Raw genomic sequence first — 17,673 nt, 5'->3', positions numbered from 1 at the left:
ACACTGGGCTCGATGAATCTTTGCTGTGACCCAGAAACAGCCACTCTAATGTGCTTAGAAACATGATATAGAAACATGATATAACTTTTCTTTTTAATCAAAAGGGAACATTCTGAAAAATGTTGTTTTGGAAATGAAAAAAAGCACGTTGTTTTAAATCTGTTCAATGTTAACGCCCGTGTCCCCCTCCACTATTGCGGTACCTCATGGGTTTTGTAACTCCTGTGATTCATGCAGCTAGTATGCTCTATTGGATGGCCTATCTGGTCAGGCTACATTTCCTGTGATGCACCACCATCTTGAGAGTCTACCATGATGATGCAATGTGAGATACCACAACAGCTTAGGCAGGCACACTGCCATAAGAATAAAATGGAAACTATAAATTCTGGCTTACAATGTCTTTGTTCAGCAATTAACTTTTTAGCAGAAGTGTAGTGAAAGTTATGATACACTAGGAAACTTCATAATGTTTTTAAGTACTGTCTGCTCTGTATAGGTATGAATCTCATGTCACTGTTCATAATAAACAAATTATAAATGTTACCACATCACCACCTATGCTGGTGGGTCAACATTAGCTGAAGAATAGCACTTTTCATTGCTGATGCACCATACACAAACTTGGCTATGATCTAGTGAGGTGGTGTGCATTTTTTTTCCAAGGGACCTGAGGATTTTTTAGAGACAGTGGGGATATATATTTGCCCAAGTAAAATCATATTAATTTTATTTAGAAAGTGATCTTCAGTTTAAACTATAGAGCAGAGGAGTGCTGAGATTCTCTTATTAGAACTACAATAAAGAAAGCATCATATCTTGACCAGAACTATCTACAGGTCCTGGACACAGATTTGATTTCTCTTCAAGATCACAAAATGCACATATAGTTAAAAACACACCACAATACTTGACACAATCTCAGTCAGAATGAAAAGAGGAAATACAGCTTATTTTAAAATTCAGTCAAGGGATGTGAAACATTAGTTATTTGAGCACATTACCACAAATAGACAGAGCATGTAACAATTTAAAAAGAACCTCAAGAATCTTACCATTTAAATTCTTCTTATTTTTGTGTTTGTGGATATTCTACAGTTCAGAGGAGTCTCTTTTTCCCAGTTTAATGTAATAAGTTTCTAGTGCATAACAGAATTCATTTTTAAGGCTACGTCTACATGAGAAGCCTCTGTCCACAGAAGTCACTGTCAGAAGGGATTTCCTGGCAAAACTTCTGTCATGAGATTGCGTCTACAGATAAAAGCAGATTGAAAGAGCAATCTGCTGTGTTGACAGCAGGCAGACTGCTTGGCCCTCTCTCGACAGAGTGGCTGACAGGGCAAAAAGGGCTGCCCAGTGAACTGGAAGCCCTGTCTGTTGACAAAAGGGCCACAGAGCACCTACATGGCTTTTGCTGACAGAACACTGTCGTGAGAGGTGCATATCTGACCAGAGAGAGGTATAATGCTACTGCCGGATGTGCCAGCTTTTGTCAACAAACTGTTGACAAAGTGCATTTTGCATGTAGGTGCTCTGCAGTTTCTCCCGACAAAAGCCCAGTTTTGCTGAGAAAAGCTTTGCATGGAGATATAACCTAAATGAAATGAAGAAAACAAAGTTAAAGTTATGTATTTAAAAACGGAAAAAAATTAAGGATGTGGGCTCTGTGGGTTCCCGTTATTTGATCAATTATTTAAAAACTAGTTTATTTGACAACACGGTTATAGGAAGATATTTGTGTATCCAGGGAGTCAGTTTTTGGGCAGACAAATAGTTCCATCTCTTTTTTAAACTGTCATTCTTTCAAAAGGTGAGGGGGAAAAGCCTGGTCTCTGCACATTGATTGCATATCTTTATTTTTTCAAATAAATATTCGCTTTGTCCACACTTCCTGCTAAGTCATTTGAAACAATTAGACAAGATGGGTTTATTTAACATATTTTCCCTTTTAAATTTAATAAATTCCTTTGCTTATTAAGCCCTTAAAAGCAACAATAAACTTAGGTTAAATAGAAAAGGAAATCTACACTGTACCTTGTATGGCGGACTGTCAGATTTCCACTCAAATTAGACTATAAATTTGTGAGTGGTAGAGGACATGAGAGGGCAGAGGATACCTGCCATTATTTTCAGTGCTCTAGTGTATAAACCAGCTCAGAGCAGACATCTGTCATATGATGTTACAAATTTTTAACTAGCTCAGCATTTCCATCATAGCTCCTAGAAATAGCAGGATATTGTAGCTGAACAATTCTAGTGTAGAGGAAGACAGATAATTTGAGTTCTGATTTATAAATAAACCCCTAATGGTCTTGTAAACATTAGTGCATTATCTGTGCATGATTTATATATAAGTACAGGTTGAACCTTTCTTATCTGGCACTCTCTTGCCTAGTGACATTTGTGGTTCAGCATGATTGTAGTTAGCCAGATGTCTACTTATCACAGGTGTGGCCATGTTTTCAGCAATCCCACCCAGTTTTACAAATGCTAGTCCTGGGTCTCAGGCTCTGTCTAGATTCCAGGTTTCTGTTGAGAGCCTGGAAGTCTCCCAACAGAAGTCTGCTGGCCTGGGAGCCCTCTGCTGACATCTTGGTCGTTCTCATTCCACAGGGAAGAAGGGAGATGTTGGCAGAGGGGGATTTCCTGACATTCGACCCCTTGTAGATGGGCCAAATGTCAGGAAAACTTCTCCTGACAGAACCATCAGCAGGAGATACACAAATGGTTTGCGCAATATGCATATCTTTTTGCCAATGGATCTCTCAACTCTAGGCACAGCCTCATTGTTCAGTGCTGTTATTTAGCTCTAACTTACCCTTAAATGTTTTCTAAGAGCCCAGCAAACAGTGGAAGTATTGGTAATGCTGCTAGGCAATATTGACCTCCTGTGGTTGAGAAAATTCTCTCATTCAGCATCAGTCAAGTCCCAAGGGTGCCAGACTAGAGAGGTTCAACCTGTGGAAGCTGAGCATTTTCAGTTCCCTTTGGTTTCCCCAGAAGTTGAGGCTATGCAGAGTTTCACAGGATTTCTAGTTGTCCTGTGTAATCATTTCAGTCCCAAGTTGGCATTGCTTTTATTTTTTATTTTTAATGTTATTAATTGTGGTATTTCTCTCCCCTGTATTGATTTTATTAGAAATTGTATAAAAGCTTAAGTGAAGTGAAGTCTGAAGTGGAAACAGTGATAAAAACTGGGCGTCAGATTGTTCAGAAACAACAGACTGAGAACCCCAAAGAACTGGATGAAAGACTTACGGCTTTGAAGTTGCAATATAATGAATTGGGTGCTCTGGTATGTACTCTGATTTATAATGCAAAACCAGGTTTATAAAGCTAAGAACATTCTTTGTATTACATGGTAACATTTGTTGTTGTTCCCTTTAAGTCTCTGAAATCAATCTTGCCTCTGTTTTCAAAAAGTGTAAACCTTGATCCTTGTTAAGAAGCCAACGCTAATCAATTAGATAGATATTCAGTTTGGTCCAAGAAAATATTCAATACCCAGAGACATGTAATATTGATTTCTTTTTCAGGCTTTCAGGTTATTCTTTCCTAAAACTAATTATATGTTTTGTCTTCCAAAGACTTTATTTAGATCAATAGACTATTTACAAGTCACCAAAATCACTCTAGGTAGGGGCTATATCTGTGCATAAGGTCAGTGGTGCTGAGAGACGCTCCAGCAATGCTGCGGAAGTGACAGCAATGCTGGGCCTCCTGCAGGTGGTGAGAGGACACAAAAGAGCAACCCCACACCACCTTTTAGGTCCCGGAACCCGCCTCCACGGCCTACGTCGCGGTGCGCCTCCAGGTGATATGGACCCACGCTGATACCTTTTTGGGACAGACTAGAACTAGGGAGAACAATGAGGCAGACAACAGAATCCACAAATAACCAGTTTATTAATACTCAGGGAAGGAATGGCGGTATTATAGCCAGTTCTTGTTCTAATAATAGTACACACTTACTTGAATTAAACAAAAGGTGATCATGTTTAACACAAGGTTATGACGAGGTCTCAGGTAAGTAGGTGCAGAGGTAAGTTTAAAGGAAAATAATCAATATATGTATTTTAAATTGGAAGGAGGGAGAGGGCGCTACTCCTCTGGCCCTTAATGGGATCAGGTTGCTACTCCGATCCAGATAGTTTTATACAAGGCCGATAAGGGTGTTAACCTCTCTATCGCGCCAAATAGAGAAAAACAGGGAAAGGGAGGCCACGCCTTCACCTTGGTGTGTATTTTGCTAACAACTTACTAAAATTTCCCTCTAAGTATCAATAACTAACAATTACTATCTATAATTACTAAAACAATACAATAATATTATCTCACTTATTATAAACAATCCTACTTATTACTAACAATTTAACTATTAACCTCTATTAAAGAACCCTACATATGAAGAACAAATCAATTAAGGTAATAACAGCTTTAAACTATAATTATAAATAGTCTCAAAAAATGTCTGTTTGAATTAAAGCTCAGCCAGAGGCTAGCAAGGCCCGGCCTGAGGTCGGACCTCAGGGCACTGCACCTGCCCTGCCAGGCAGGCACACAGCAGGGGGATCGACCCTGCTCCCCGACTAGGGGTCCCTCAGCTACTGTCTGAAACAATGAAGTTGTGTCTGTAGGCCCTGCGCAAAGCGCAGGGCTACTGATGGCTTAGGATACTTAGTCTGGTGAAAAGGTCAGGTCCGGTATTAGGCCACTCCTAGCAGGCCCTGGGGTCCACTATGCTGGGGACTCAGTACCTGCACAAATGCAGGCCAGTTCGACCCCCGGCAGGCTTCTCCACAGAGATGCTGCCTTACTGGCAAAGACGCCGCCTCAGGGACGCTAGGTGGTGACAGTCTTGCGCCTCATTGAAAGGTGACAGTCTTGCGCTTCAGTGTTCAATCTTCGCCCAAAGGGCTAGCCTGGGGACTTGGCGGATGTTCCGAAGAACCGCGCCTTCCCATCAAGGGCCAAGTAGAATGGGCTACGAGCCCTGATTATATAGACAGTTCTCATGAATTATTCATGAGTCCATTACCATGCAGGTAAAGTCCTCAACCAGGTCCAACCCCTGGTGGAAGGTTCCGGAAACCATCCAGGCTCACCCAATCAGATTGCCCCTATGCAAATCTGGACAGCTTTGATTCATGAATATGGATGAGCACGTGGAACAATTCAAATTCCTGGGGGAGCTACTGGTCAAAAAGAACTGTTAGAGTGCTGCCAACGGGCAAGCAATGACAGTTTAAAGCTTCATGTGTCTGAGGGGATTTTTCTCACACAGCCCCTTCCCGCCAAAATCATGGTGTCCCTGACTCACGGGGGTGATAATGTCTGTACAGATGATTTACACACGACAAGTGGTTCTTCAGTTCTTCCATTCTCTGAATTACATCAGAGGAAAGAGAAATCTCCCAGTTCTGATTTGCATAGGTCTCAGAGACTGTGTCCACACTACCCCCCTTCTTTGAAGGGGACATGGTAATCAGCCTGAGTGGAGAATACTAATGAAGTGCTGTGATGAATATGCAGCACTTCATTAGGCTATTACTCACTGTGGCAACTTCGAAGTGGCAAACTTAGAGGCACCAGCCTGCCAGGTAGCCGCAGGCATTTTGAAGTAGCTGCGCAACTTTGAAGTGCCCTTCCAGCCAGAATGTTACATTATGCAGGCCATCATAAAAAGGCCTGTTGACCAAGGTGTCTGTTGCTACTGCAGCATCCCTGTGGAGAAATTTTAATATCACTGGAGTTGGTTTCTTGCTCATGACTACACACAGTTTTGGGTCTGGTAATTCTTCCCCTAAATGAGCCACATGTAGCTGCTTTGCACTGTCTCCATTTGGAAATCTTGCATGCCTTTTTTCTTTCCTAGGTGGACTGTAGTAAGTACTTATTTTTTTATATGTGATCCACAGTGAATGTTGTATTCATGAGCATGTGGAATCACTTACACCTGTTTTGCTTTTCATAGACCTATTTAGGATTCCATCCTTTGATCCTCTTCACTTGCATAAGTTGCTTCCAAATTTCCTTGGTCCTGGACAAGAGTAAATCAAATGCATTGATAGGCTAGGACTGAAAATGCATAAAGCTAACCTTTTTTGGGAAGCTGTGGTACTACAGAATGGCTGGCACTCTTTATCATGCTTAACTGGGTCATTTGATTCCTGTCAGCATATAATAAGAAGACTAGATTAATATTTTCTGACTATGTCTCTTCTCCTTTTGCATGGTTTGCTGCAAAAAACTTGGCCATTGAAATTTTGCCTGTTCATTTTAATTTGAAAATCCTGATGGTATTTTACTGAATGCAAGTTCTTTAATAAAGTAAGCTTTTTCCATCTCTGTAGCCTTTTCCCTTATTGTGCCAATATTTTCTTGCCTCTTAACTTTCTGTTGGTGTACCTGTTCACACAACATTTGTACCACTAGTTAAGCGCACTGAAACATACTGAAAACTGCCGACACCTACACATCTACTTATTGCTAGAATGCTCTCATAGAAGAGGAGGGCTCTGCCTTTTTAAACTACTATAGAAAGGCAGTTGATTATGGCTTGACAATATGATTTCCTATCTTTGAAAATGTAATCTGTTGTTCATAGGTATAGTTTGATTTCTGTATTGGTGCGGGTGGCTCCTGTCAGGCCAACAAGGTCTTGTGTGTGTGTTTGTGTGTGTGTGTATGGGGTCAGGGGGATGTTGTACAAATTCTGTGCCTGTCCAGATAGGCTCCATTTCAGGCAGGTTGTGAGGGGCAGGGGGTATAACTTTGATCATAATTCCAAGGACTACTTGGGCAACTAAAAATTCTAGTGGTTTTGGAGATAATTTAGAAATATTTGACATAAGCAATGTATCTAATTCTGAAATCAAGAAAGAAAATTAAATATATATTAGACCTACTCAGCTTTAATACTAACATGTTCTGACCTCTTGTGACAAGTCATTTATGTGACCCTGGTTAGGTTCAGAATTCTAATGTATATTCTTAGTCAGTTACTCTTACTAAAGCCAGAAGGGACCTCACCCACTACTCCTGTAATAGACCCCAAACTCTGAGTCACTGACATCCTCAAATCATGGTTTAAAGATTTCAGGTTACAGAGAATTCACATTTTACACTAATTTAAACCTGCAAGTTACTTGTACCCCATGCTGCACAAGATGAAAAACCTCTAGAGTCTCTGCCAATCACACCTACGAGAAAATTTCTTCTTGACTATTAATATGGTGATGAGTTAAACCCTAAGCAAATGGGCAAGAGCCAGTAGGCAAATATCTGTAGTAACTCAGAGCACTCCTCTTCTAGTGCCCCATCTCCAGCCATTGGGGATTTTTGCTAAAGACAGTTGCCGATGGGCAACATGCCACTGTAGAAAGTCCCACCATATCATTCCCTGCATCTGCTTACCAAGCAAGCTCAGTCCTGAAATCAGTTAGGATTTTTACCCCCACTGCTCCCCTTGAGAGGTCTGTACAGAACATCATTCCTCTGATGATGAAAAAGCTCACCTAATTTCAAGCCAAAACTGACGTCCGCTATATATCTATTTATTTTAGGGTACACTGATGCTCAACTTAACTCTGTCTTCATAGACAAGTCAGCTCCCAGACTACTGCATGGGGCAATGCACTATGGGAAGGAGGTGGGCAGCCCTTTGTGGGGAAAGAAGAAGTTAAGAGCTATTTAGAAAAGTTAGACATACACAGATCCATGGGTAGAGATTTAATGCATCCAGGGTACTGATCGAATTGACAAATGACATTACAGAGCTTTTGACCATTATCTTTGAAAACTCACGGCAATTGGGAGAGAGTCCTGGTTCATTGTGCAAAAGGCAAATATAGTGCCCCTCTTTCAAAAATAGAAGGATAATCTAGAGAACTATAGACCAGTCAGCCTTACCTCAGTCCCTGGAAAAATCACAGAGGGGATTCTCAAGAAACTTTACAGCACTCAGAAGAGGGGAAAGCAATCAGGAGTAGTCAACATGGATTCACCAAGGGCATGTCATGCCAGATCAATCTGATTAGTTTCTATAATGAGGTAACTGGCTCTATAGACGTGGAGAAGTCAATGGAGGTGATATACCTTGACTTGAGCAAAGCTTTTGATACAGTCTCTCACAATATTCTTGTCCATAAGTTAAAGGAGTATGGATTGGATAAATGGACTGCACAGTTTATGGAAAGCTGACTAAATGGTGGGGCCTAACAGATACTGATCAATGGATCAATGTCTGGATGGTGGTCAGCTTCAAGTGGAGTGCTCCAAGGATGGGTTCTAGGGCTGGTATTGTTCAATATCTTTATTAATGACCTGGATGAGGGAATGGATTGCACCCTCAGGAAATTTGCAGGTGACACTAAGCTAGAGAGACAAGTAGATATGCTGGAGGGTAGGGAGGGTTCAGAGTGGCCTAGATAAATTGGAAGATTGAGCCAAAAGAAATCTAATGAGGTTCAACAAGGACAAGTTTGGAGTCCTTCTGTCAGGATGGAAAAATCCCAAGCATTGTTACGGGCTTGGGACCAACTGGTTAAGTAGCAATGCAGCAGAAAAGGACCTGGGGCTTACAATGGATGAAAGGCTGGATATGAGTCAACAGTGTGCCCTTGTAGCCAAGAAGGCTAATGGCACAATGGGGTGCATTAGGAGGAGCAGTTCCAAGAGATCTAGCGAAGTTATTATTCCTTTCTATTCGGCACTGGTGAGGCCACATCTGGGGTATTGCATCCAGTTCTTGTCCCCACCTCCGCCCCAGTGTAGAAAGGATTTGGATGCATTGGAGAGGGTCCAGTGGAGAGCAATGAAAATGATTAGGGGGCTGGAGCACATGACCCATGAGGTGAGGCTGGGGGATTTGGGCTTTAGTTTGCAGAAGGGAAGAGTGAGGGTGGATTTCATTGCAGCCTTTAACTTTCTGAAGTTGGGGCTCAGAGGAGGAGAGAGAGAGAGGCTGTTCTCAGTAGTGACAGATGGCAGAACAGGGAGCAGTGGCCTCAAGTTACAGAGGGAGAGGTGTAGGTTGGTTATTAGGGAAAACTATTTCACCAGGAGAGTGGTGAAACTCTGGCATGCGTTACCTAGAGAGGTGGTGGCATTGCCATTCCTAGAGGTTTTTATGTCCAGGCTTGACAAAGTTCTGGCTGGGATAATTTATTTAGGGGTGATCCTACTCTAGGCAAGGAGCTAGACTCAGTGACTTCCTGAGGTCCCAAGCCCTTTCAGTCTCTTTTCTTAAGGTAGGTTTTCAACTCAGATCACCCTTCTCAACCTTCTCTGCACCTGCTCCAATTTGAATTCACCTTCTTCAAATATGGGAGATCGGAATTGCTCACTGTACTCCAAATGAGATTGTCATCAGAGTTGCCACCAGCGTGGTGCTCTGCTCTCTCCAATGTATCACTCGGCTGCGTGCGTGTATTCCCTCTGTGTGCTGCCCCAGCTCTACAGATAGCTGACACAGCAGACTCGAAGAGAACCCCCAATGACCAGAGAGTCTAGTAAGGTGCGAAGGCACATCGGCCAGGTTTATTGACGTATTGGATACAATAGTAGTTCCCTGTAGATTTCTTAGTCTTAGTCAGGGCATACTACAAATATGCACCCACGGTCAATGGACTCGGCTCAGTCAGTGGCGGGACTTTCCACTGCTCCCTCGGCCAGACCCAGACCACATCCCAAGATTACATTCTTATACACAGGTACAAACAACTTACACATCACTCCTGACATATTGAGGTACAACCCTTCTACGTAGTTAGGTGCCGCCTCCCCCTTTGTACATGTTGGTTTGAACAAAACATCTCTATTCATCATATTATCCTTTTGCCCGTCATTGGGATGTATTGGCCTATTCTTTCTTATTTGTGGGATGTTCCAGGGTAGGGAGTTCTTGTACCATGTACCTGCCATACTACCCTTTTGCCTCTGTCATTGGGATGGATTGGCCTATTCTTTCTTATCTGTGCAATGTTCCGGGGTAGGGAGTTCTGGTAGCATGTGCCTACTTCAATATGCTAGGTATATATGTTTATGCACCAGCAACCCTCTTCTTGCCAACTTCTGTGAGTAATGCATTCCTTTACCTCACAGCTGCACTTTGCTTTCTGTTAGCAAAGTCTTGACCATTACTTTGGTTCAGGCCTAAGGCCTCATACTGGGCCTGTACTTACTACAGAGATGTCACCACTGCTTTGCATAATTGAACTAATGGCTCCCTGACTCTACTGGAAGCACTTTGCCTGATGCATCCAAGGGCTACATTTGCTTTTTTTTTCTTCTACGTGCATTACACTGACAGCTCATGGTCATGCTGTGATCAATCAATAGCCCCAGCTCTTTATCTGGCACTGTCACTTCCAACTAACAACTTCCCGGTTTACAGCAAAAATTCTTCTTGTTAACCCTTAAATGAATGACCTTACACATTCAACAATCAGATATCACTAATTCCTCTACTTCAGTTTACAAGTTCATCCTGATCTTCTCATATCGAATTCTGGTCCTCCTTGGTATTGGCAGTACCTCCCAACTTTGTGTTATCTGCAAATTTTGTAAGCACCTTCCCACTTTACGTGCTATGGTCAGTATAAAACAGGTTAAATAAGATTGATTCCAAGACTCATCCCTCATGAACTCAACTAGTAACCTCTCTCTAGCCTGAGAATTAACTTTTCAACATGACATGTTGCAGTCTCACCTTTAACCAGTTCCTTATCCACCTTTTGGTTCTTATATTCATCTCCATATTCTCCAGTTAATGATTTATCCTGTGGAACTGCATGAAGTGCCTCAAAGGCATCCGGGCAAATTATATCTACTGCATTTTCTCTGAAAAAAAATTGATTATATTCTGAAACAATATTAGTAACTTGGTTACCTCTTGAATGCAATAATTAAAACAACTGTAAAACAATATGTGATTACTTTCTATCATTTAGATCACTTACCTTTTGCAGTTCACCAAGTTTGGAACAGGTAATTTAACTTTAGGAAACATTCTAACAGCCTTATCTTATCTTAATCACATCATAATCACTTTGTTTATGAAAAAAATTTCTGACTCCCTGCCTCAGGGGCTCAAAACAGTATGTCTCCTGCCTCTGCTCATCATCATCATCATCAAAAACCATGGGGTCAGTGCCCATTCGTGTCCAGTGCCTCCCTCACTATTTCCTTCAATCTTTCCCTGTCCAGTGGGGAGTGGCTTAATTTCTGTGAACTAACGCCACACCAATCTACTATTTCATCTACCCATTCTCTGTGGAATCTGCCTCTCCTATTCGAACCATCCATTATGCCAAATACCGGGGTCTTGATTTTTCATTCATCGTTCATTCTGCAGATATGCTCAAATAGCTGTAACTCCCATTGTATGACCTTCTGCAATAGGTCCTCTTTCGGCTGTATCTTCCTATGTAAATCCTTGTTGGTGACCTTCTGCATCCATCCTATTCTCAGGATCTTTCTATAACAACTCCTGTTGAATGCCCATATCCTTCTCTTTGAATCTTTCATTATCACTCTTGTCTCACATCCATACAACATGCCGCTGAATACATACTGTCAAAGTTAGACTCGAGACTCACAATTTGTCAGACCACTCTGTTTATTAGCAAAGCTGTTCTGCTAATACATTCAGAAAAAGGTGAGCCCCCCCACGTAGGGCTCAGGTCTCTCAATTTATACAGACAAAAGAAGACAAGTTAATAAACAAAATAAAACCAGACACACACACACCCCACATAGCCCCTGAGACTAGTCATGTATTTTCATTTCCATATCGCCTTCCGCAGTCTCCTGTTTATGACTCTCTGGTTACCTTAATTAATTACCGTCTAGCACCTAGTGCTCTGGTTCCTGCTTTCCCAGGCACACCTGGCTCCATCCAAACCCACCCTACATTCCTAACCACAGCATCAACATAACTTCCCCTTCTTGAGCTGAGAAGCAACATTGTATCATAGTGTGATTTTTACAATGTAACTCTTATACTTCCACAATACATTTCAAGATGCTGAGCTTCATTCCTAAGTTAATCACTTTGCTTTTCCAGATCTTATCCACCACCTTCAAACTTGCTCTTGTTTTCACTACTCTAGTTGCTATTTTCTTCTCACAGTCAGGATCATGTAATATTGCTCCCCAGATACGTAAACTTCTCTGCATTCTCTAGTTCGAACCTGTCTACACTAATCTTCCTTTCTATTTCCTTATCTCCAAATACCATTGCTTTTGTTTTACCAATGTTCATAATCAGTCTGTACCACTTCCCTTCCTCATTTAGCACCTGCTAAATTCTTCAATCAGTCCCTCTGAGACCCTCGGGCTCAATTGTGCTTTGTAGAGATCTGTGCAATATCATGTCCATCTCTCCACAACCTTCTTGTTCCTGAGCAACTCGTCATTCTTGTCTTTGACCTCAATCTGCTTTGGCTGCCACTTTCTATTAATATTTCTAATCATCTTATATACTTTCCTAGACTCATACTCGCCATAATACCACTCTATATCTTCACACTGCTCCTCTAACCATTTTACCTTATCCTTTCTGGCTGCTTTCCTTACTTCGTTGCATTTCACTCTATATTGCTGTTCCATCCTCTCAGATAAATCCCTCCTGATCTTCAGTGCTCTCTTCTCCTGGACTAACTTCAGGGTCTCCTGCATAATCCACTTCTTATTGATCATCTCTTCTTCAGGAACATTCTGCTCAATTCCTCTTCTATCACCGTGAGTGTCCCTTTGACTCTTTTATCTAGGTCTTTCTCTGTATCCACATTCCTAATCTTTTCTTCAAGTGCTGCGCTGTACACATTCCCTATTTCTTCCTCACCTAGCCTTGCCATATCTTTTCTTTTCTTAAAATGTGTCTTATACTTTCGCTTGAGTTTCATCTTGGTGTTTGCAATCACTAGACTATGGTCCGAGTCTATATTTGCTTCTTGGAAAGTTTGGCATTGCTGTACTGATGCTACTCATCTTCTTCTTATCAAGATTATGTCTATCATGTCCTTGGACTTCCCATCATTCGATCACCATACCCATGTCCTACAGTCTTTTGTTGAAATCTTGTGATGCAGATCACCATCTCATGCTCCATAGCAAACTCTAGTAGTTTCTTGCCTTATTTGTTTCTTTCTCCTTATCCAAACCTGCTCATGATTCTCTCCCAACCTTTGTTATCCCTTCCGACTTTTGCATTCCAATCTCCTCTGATGAACATCACATCTCTCTTTGGTATCTCCTCCAGCATCTTCATCAGGTATTTTTAGGCTAGCTCCATCTCTTCCTCCGTACTGTCCAAGATGGGTGTATACACTTCAATGACCGAGATTTTGAACTGTTTTACTTTGGATCTCATTACCACCATTCTTGAACTCACTGGTTTTCTTTTGGTAGCCAACTTATGGACCCAATCACAATCACTTGATTGGTACTGTGGACCTGATTGGTACTGTGGACCTGTTGTTTATCTGGGTGACATCCGAGCTGGCATCTTTTATCAGTTACTTGTACTGCCATCAGATTTCATTTATATTGTTGTTTCATGATGACCACATCGACGCTCATCTGACGAATCCACCTCCTCAGTCCAGGCTTGATACTGGCATGGAACCTGTCTCTGCTGCCTGCCCCCAACTCTGCCTATACCATTGTTGGAACACAACCCATTCAAAATCCCTCTGGAGCTCCACGGAGAGAGGAATTGCAGTGTTTCTCTAGAAGAGACTTTATGCAAATTTTGGACTTAACTGCTATATTTCATGAAACTGTTCTTTCCTCCTGCCCACCTGTACTGAGAACACACAGCCCACAGTACTTCTTTAAAATGTAGGTCTGGAGTCAATTTGGTGCTTTAAGTGGCTGAATGAACCCTGTAAAATGAAGGCTGTGATTAAAATGCCTGCTTATTGCAGATATAAATACAATTTTAATAAACAGAGTAGCAGAAAATGCATTGTTGTCAGGTTACTATTAAGCTAAATTAACTGCTAGTTAATATCTTGTAAAGAGAGTCCTGATTAGCTGTAAGAGTCAGCCTGTGATTTAAGCACATAGTCGTGATCAAGCCCCAGTTTTTAATACAACACCCTTTAAGAACTTCATTATTTTTGCAAGAACTAATATTTGGGGACCTCTATCAAGGCAATTTTTTATATTTAATTTGGAAATTGCTAGAGAAGTAAAATAAACAAGAGATCATAATGAATATCAATCTTCTAAGTAGTGGCATAGCTGAAAGCCTGCTTAAGAAAGACTGGAAGACAATGTCATTTGAAATTAAATATTTCACTTTGGACATTTTAATCAGCCAATATTACAATGCATGTTTGACCAATTTTATAAAGTGTGGCTTTGGAGTTAAGCTGTGTTTTGTATTACGTGTACATTGGGTTTATTTCTGGTAACTTCTTTAAATTAAATAGGACCATGCCATTTATTACAAGACCACGTGTAACACTTAAAAAAAAAGCACGAAAGACTGCATCTTTTTCTTTTCACTGGTTAAAGGATAAAAAGCATAATTAGAGAGCAATAAGTGACCTAAATTGTTCTGTTTATTTTCATTCATACAGACTGTATACTTTATCTTTATTTTTACCTGGGAGGATAGTTAACAATTTTAGTGAAAGAAATCTATCAAGGCTATGACATATGAATTTCCATGTTCATGGAACCATTTCAGTTCCCACAGATGAACAGTCTGAAGAAAGCAAAATATTTTGCCAAATATTTTGTTTTAAAGAGAGAAATAGTTGCATGTAAAATAACTATTTGGGCTCAGCGTACCATCCTTACTCGAACAAACTCCAATTGAGAAGTTTGCCTAAATTAAGACTTTAGCTGTGTCTACGCTAGCCCCTTCGTTTTGAAAGGGGCATGGTAATGAGTGAGGTCGGAAGATGCTAATGAGGCACTTCCATGAACATACAGCACCTCATTAGCATAATGGCATCCATGGCAATTCGAAAGTGCCTCTTTCGAATTGCACACTGCATGGAGAAGGATCCCCCAGTATTTGAAAGCCCCTTTTTCCTTTCGAAAGGCCCCCATCTCCACGAGCGGCATGCAGTCCAAAAGTGACACTTTCAAATAGCTGCGGCCTCTGTTAAGCTAATAAGGGGCTGCATATTGATGGTAGCACCTCATCAGCATCTTCTAACCTCGCTCATTACCATGCCCCCTTCCAAAAGTAAGGGGCTAGTGTGGACACACCTTTTATGAATTGGGCCCAAATGTGTTCTCTTATGCTTATGTACATATGCCCCAATTCAGGGATGATTCCTGTTCACAGAGCATTGTTTAAGCACGTTTTTAAAGTAAACTGTATAATTAAGTACTATCAAAATTGGGGCCATAAACTGTATAGACTTCAGATGGTCAGGACAAATATAGTTAAAAAAATTTGGAAACTTCTACCTATTACCAAATTACACATTCTATTTGGTGTTATTGTAGGAAACAAGAGGCCTTAAGATGGCAGTGTTTCCCATTTTTCTTTTAAAATAGATTTTAAAATTGATATTAATAAAGTAGGGGAAAATCAATGTAACATTAACATCAGGGCATACACTGAGCTCTGAATCAAGGAAATTTACTTCTATTACATAAAGAATATATAGAAGAAAAAGAAAAAAATTAAGTGAATTGTTTATGCATGTTTACTTGTAAACTATTCTGTTCAAAAATATATAAAGCGTATATTTATGGTTCTCTAAGTTCTCTATAATATTAAATAACATCTTTAGATGCCTGAAAAGCCTCAAAATTAGATTTTTTTTAAAAAAGGAAGCAGATTTTTTTCCTATTTTGGAGGAGTGGCTAAGGGGACACGTGCTAATGTATACTTAGGTATGAGTAATGACAAAAAAGGAGCAAAGAAATCTTATGGTTGCAAGGTCGAGTAGTCAGTAGTTAGGGTATACCAGCATTAAGATTCCCCCTATAACTTTGTAGTCATCTAAATTGCATAGGAAGTCTGTGGTGGGGTCTGAAATAGAGCCCATCTCTTCTGGATCTCAATTCTGTGCTTTAAATGAGAGACAATTTTCTTTTGCTTCTTACAACTCACCGCCTCATTCTCTGTCCATCCCATGCACTGAATGATGCAGGTGTCTTAAGGAACAGGCAATCATCGATCATGCAATTGACGTTTTTGTCATAATGTATTTGCAGAAAAGGGCTAAATTAAGGTTCCAACATCTCAATTTAAGGGTGGACATGGGACTGCATTTGCCCAATTCCTAATGTAGGAGCATCTTAAATAGTAAAAATAGTGAAGATTACAAAATTATTCACACCAGTCAGTGGTGATGTCCCATGAATGGATTTTTATATGGCATATGGAAGCCATTTTATGCATCCAGCATATGTATTGGAACTAAATATCAAGCTGGGGACGATCGGGGGGCAGGTGAGGTGTATAATGAAAGCTGAGGATTCCCTGAGTCTGTGTATGCTACTTATATGTCTGCATCATGTTTGTTATTTAAGTTATGGGTTCTAGCTCTGTGATTGTATTAGCAATGTTTTAGTGTTAACGTTCACAATAGGAGGTGTGAACTCACCCCCAGCCAGGATAATGGGCTAAACAAAGGCTCAGACGTCAAATCCACGTCTCAGAAATTTGGGACTTGTCTATTGAATGCAGCCTGCTGGTCAGGTGACCTGGGCTGAGCAAAGGAATTGAAATCAGATGCCCAGACACCCATTCCGCCTGCCATGGAGATGCCTGGGGAGTGCTAACAGAACCAGCGACCAATGGCATTTCACCACAACAGCTCACCTGGGTCAGAGGACATTGACCCTCAAGTGTCTGATGGGAGGAAGAAAGGGGTTTTTTTCCCTCCAAAGGGGAGAATTTTAAAAGGGGCCTAGCAGTATCCATATTGGAGAGAAAGTCTGTTGTCTTGTGTTCCTGTTCCTGTTCAAAGGATCCATGTTCCAGCACACTGACCCCAGCTGCCTGGATCTACAGTTTTCCAGTAATTTAACCTATATAATCTGGAATCTTACCCCTTATGGGGTAGACTTTCAGAGACTTTCAAGAATCATCATAGAACATCGCTGTCCTGCATCAATACTTGTAACTGATGTATGTAAAGTATTGCTTTAACAATTTTTCTCTCTAACTCTGTTTTTTCTTGCTTTGTAAATAAACCTTTAGATGTTTAGATCTGAAGGATTTGGACATTTATGCATTGTTTTGGGTAAGATCCAAATGTATATTGACTGGGGACAGTGGTTGGACCCTTTGGGACCAGAAGAATCTGTGTGCTGTTGGTGAAATAGGTTTTAAAACCCACTCAACTTATTTGGGGATTGTTGGTCTGGGCTGATATAGCAGATGGTAAGTCTGTGGGTTTGCTTGTGTGGCTTCTGGCTGTCCAGTGGCAGAGTTACTTTTGTGGCTGATGGGATTTGCCTCAGTGAGAAGGAAATCCCAGCCTAGGGCTATAAATGGCCCAGATTTAAGCAAAGACACCCTCGATTGATTTCCTTATCCATGCGCAGAAACCCTGTCATATTACAGTACACTTAAATAGTAATGATTGTGAAGATCACAAAATTGTTCACAACTATCAATGGTGTGAACACACATGCACACCTTCCTCTCCCCTTCAGGAATTTACATGGTCTTAAAACCATTAATGAGGT

General features: G+C 40.9%; 1 protein-coding gene across 11 annotated transcripts in view; it reads left to right on the top strand.

The window, feature by feature from the left end:
• Window positions 1–17,673, top strand: part of DMD (dystrophin) — a 2,199,436-nt gene that overhangs the window by 1,002,563 nt on the left and 1,179,200 nt on the right. For all 11 annotated transcript variants that reach the window (XM_074994601.1, XM_074994607.1, XM_074994584.1 and 8 more), the window contains one exon: window positions 3,140–3,295. In XM_074994601.1, the coding sequence (XP_074850702.1) occupies window positions 3,140–3,295 (156 nt within the window). The remainder of the gene's footprint in view (window positions 1–3,139; window positions 3,296–17,673) is intronic.

The sequence above is a fragment of the Carettochelys insculpta genome, chromosome 1 (genome assembly GCF_033958435.1).
Source record: "Carettochelys insculpta isolate YL-2023 chromosome 1, ASM3395843v1, whole genome shotgun sequence".
Taxonomy (NCBI): Eukaryota; Metazoa; Chordata; order Testudines; family Carettochelyidae; genus Carettochelys; species Carettochelys insculpta.
The sequence above is the reverse complement of the archived record's forward strand: the minus strand, read 5'-3'. Positions and strand labels throughout refer to the sequence as shown.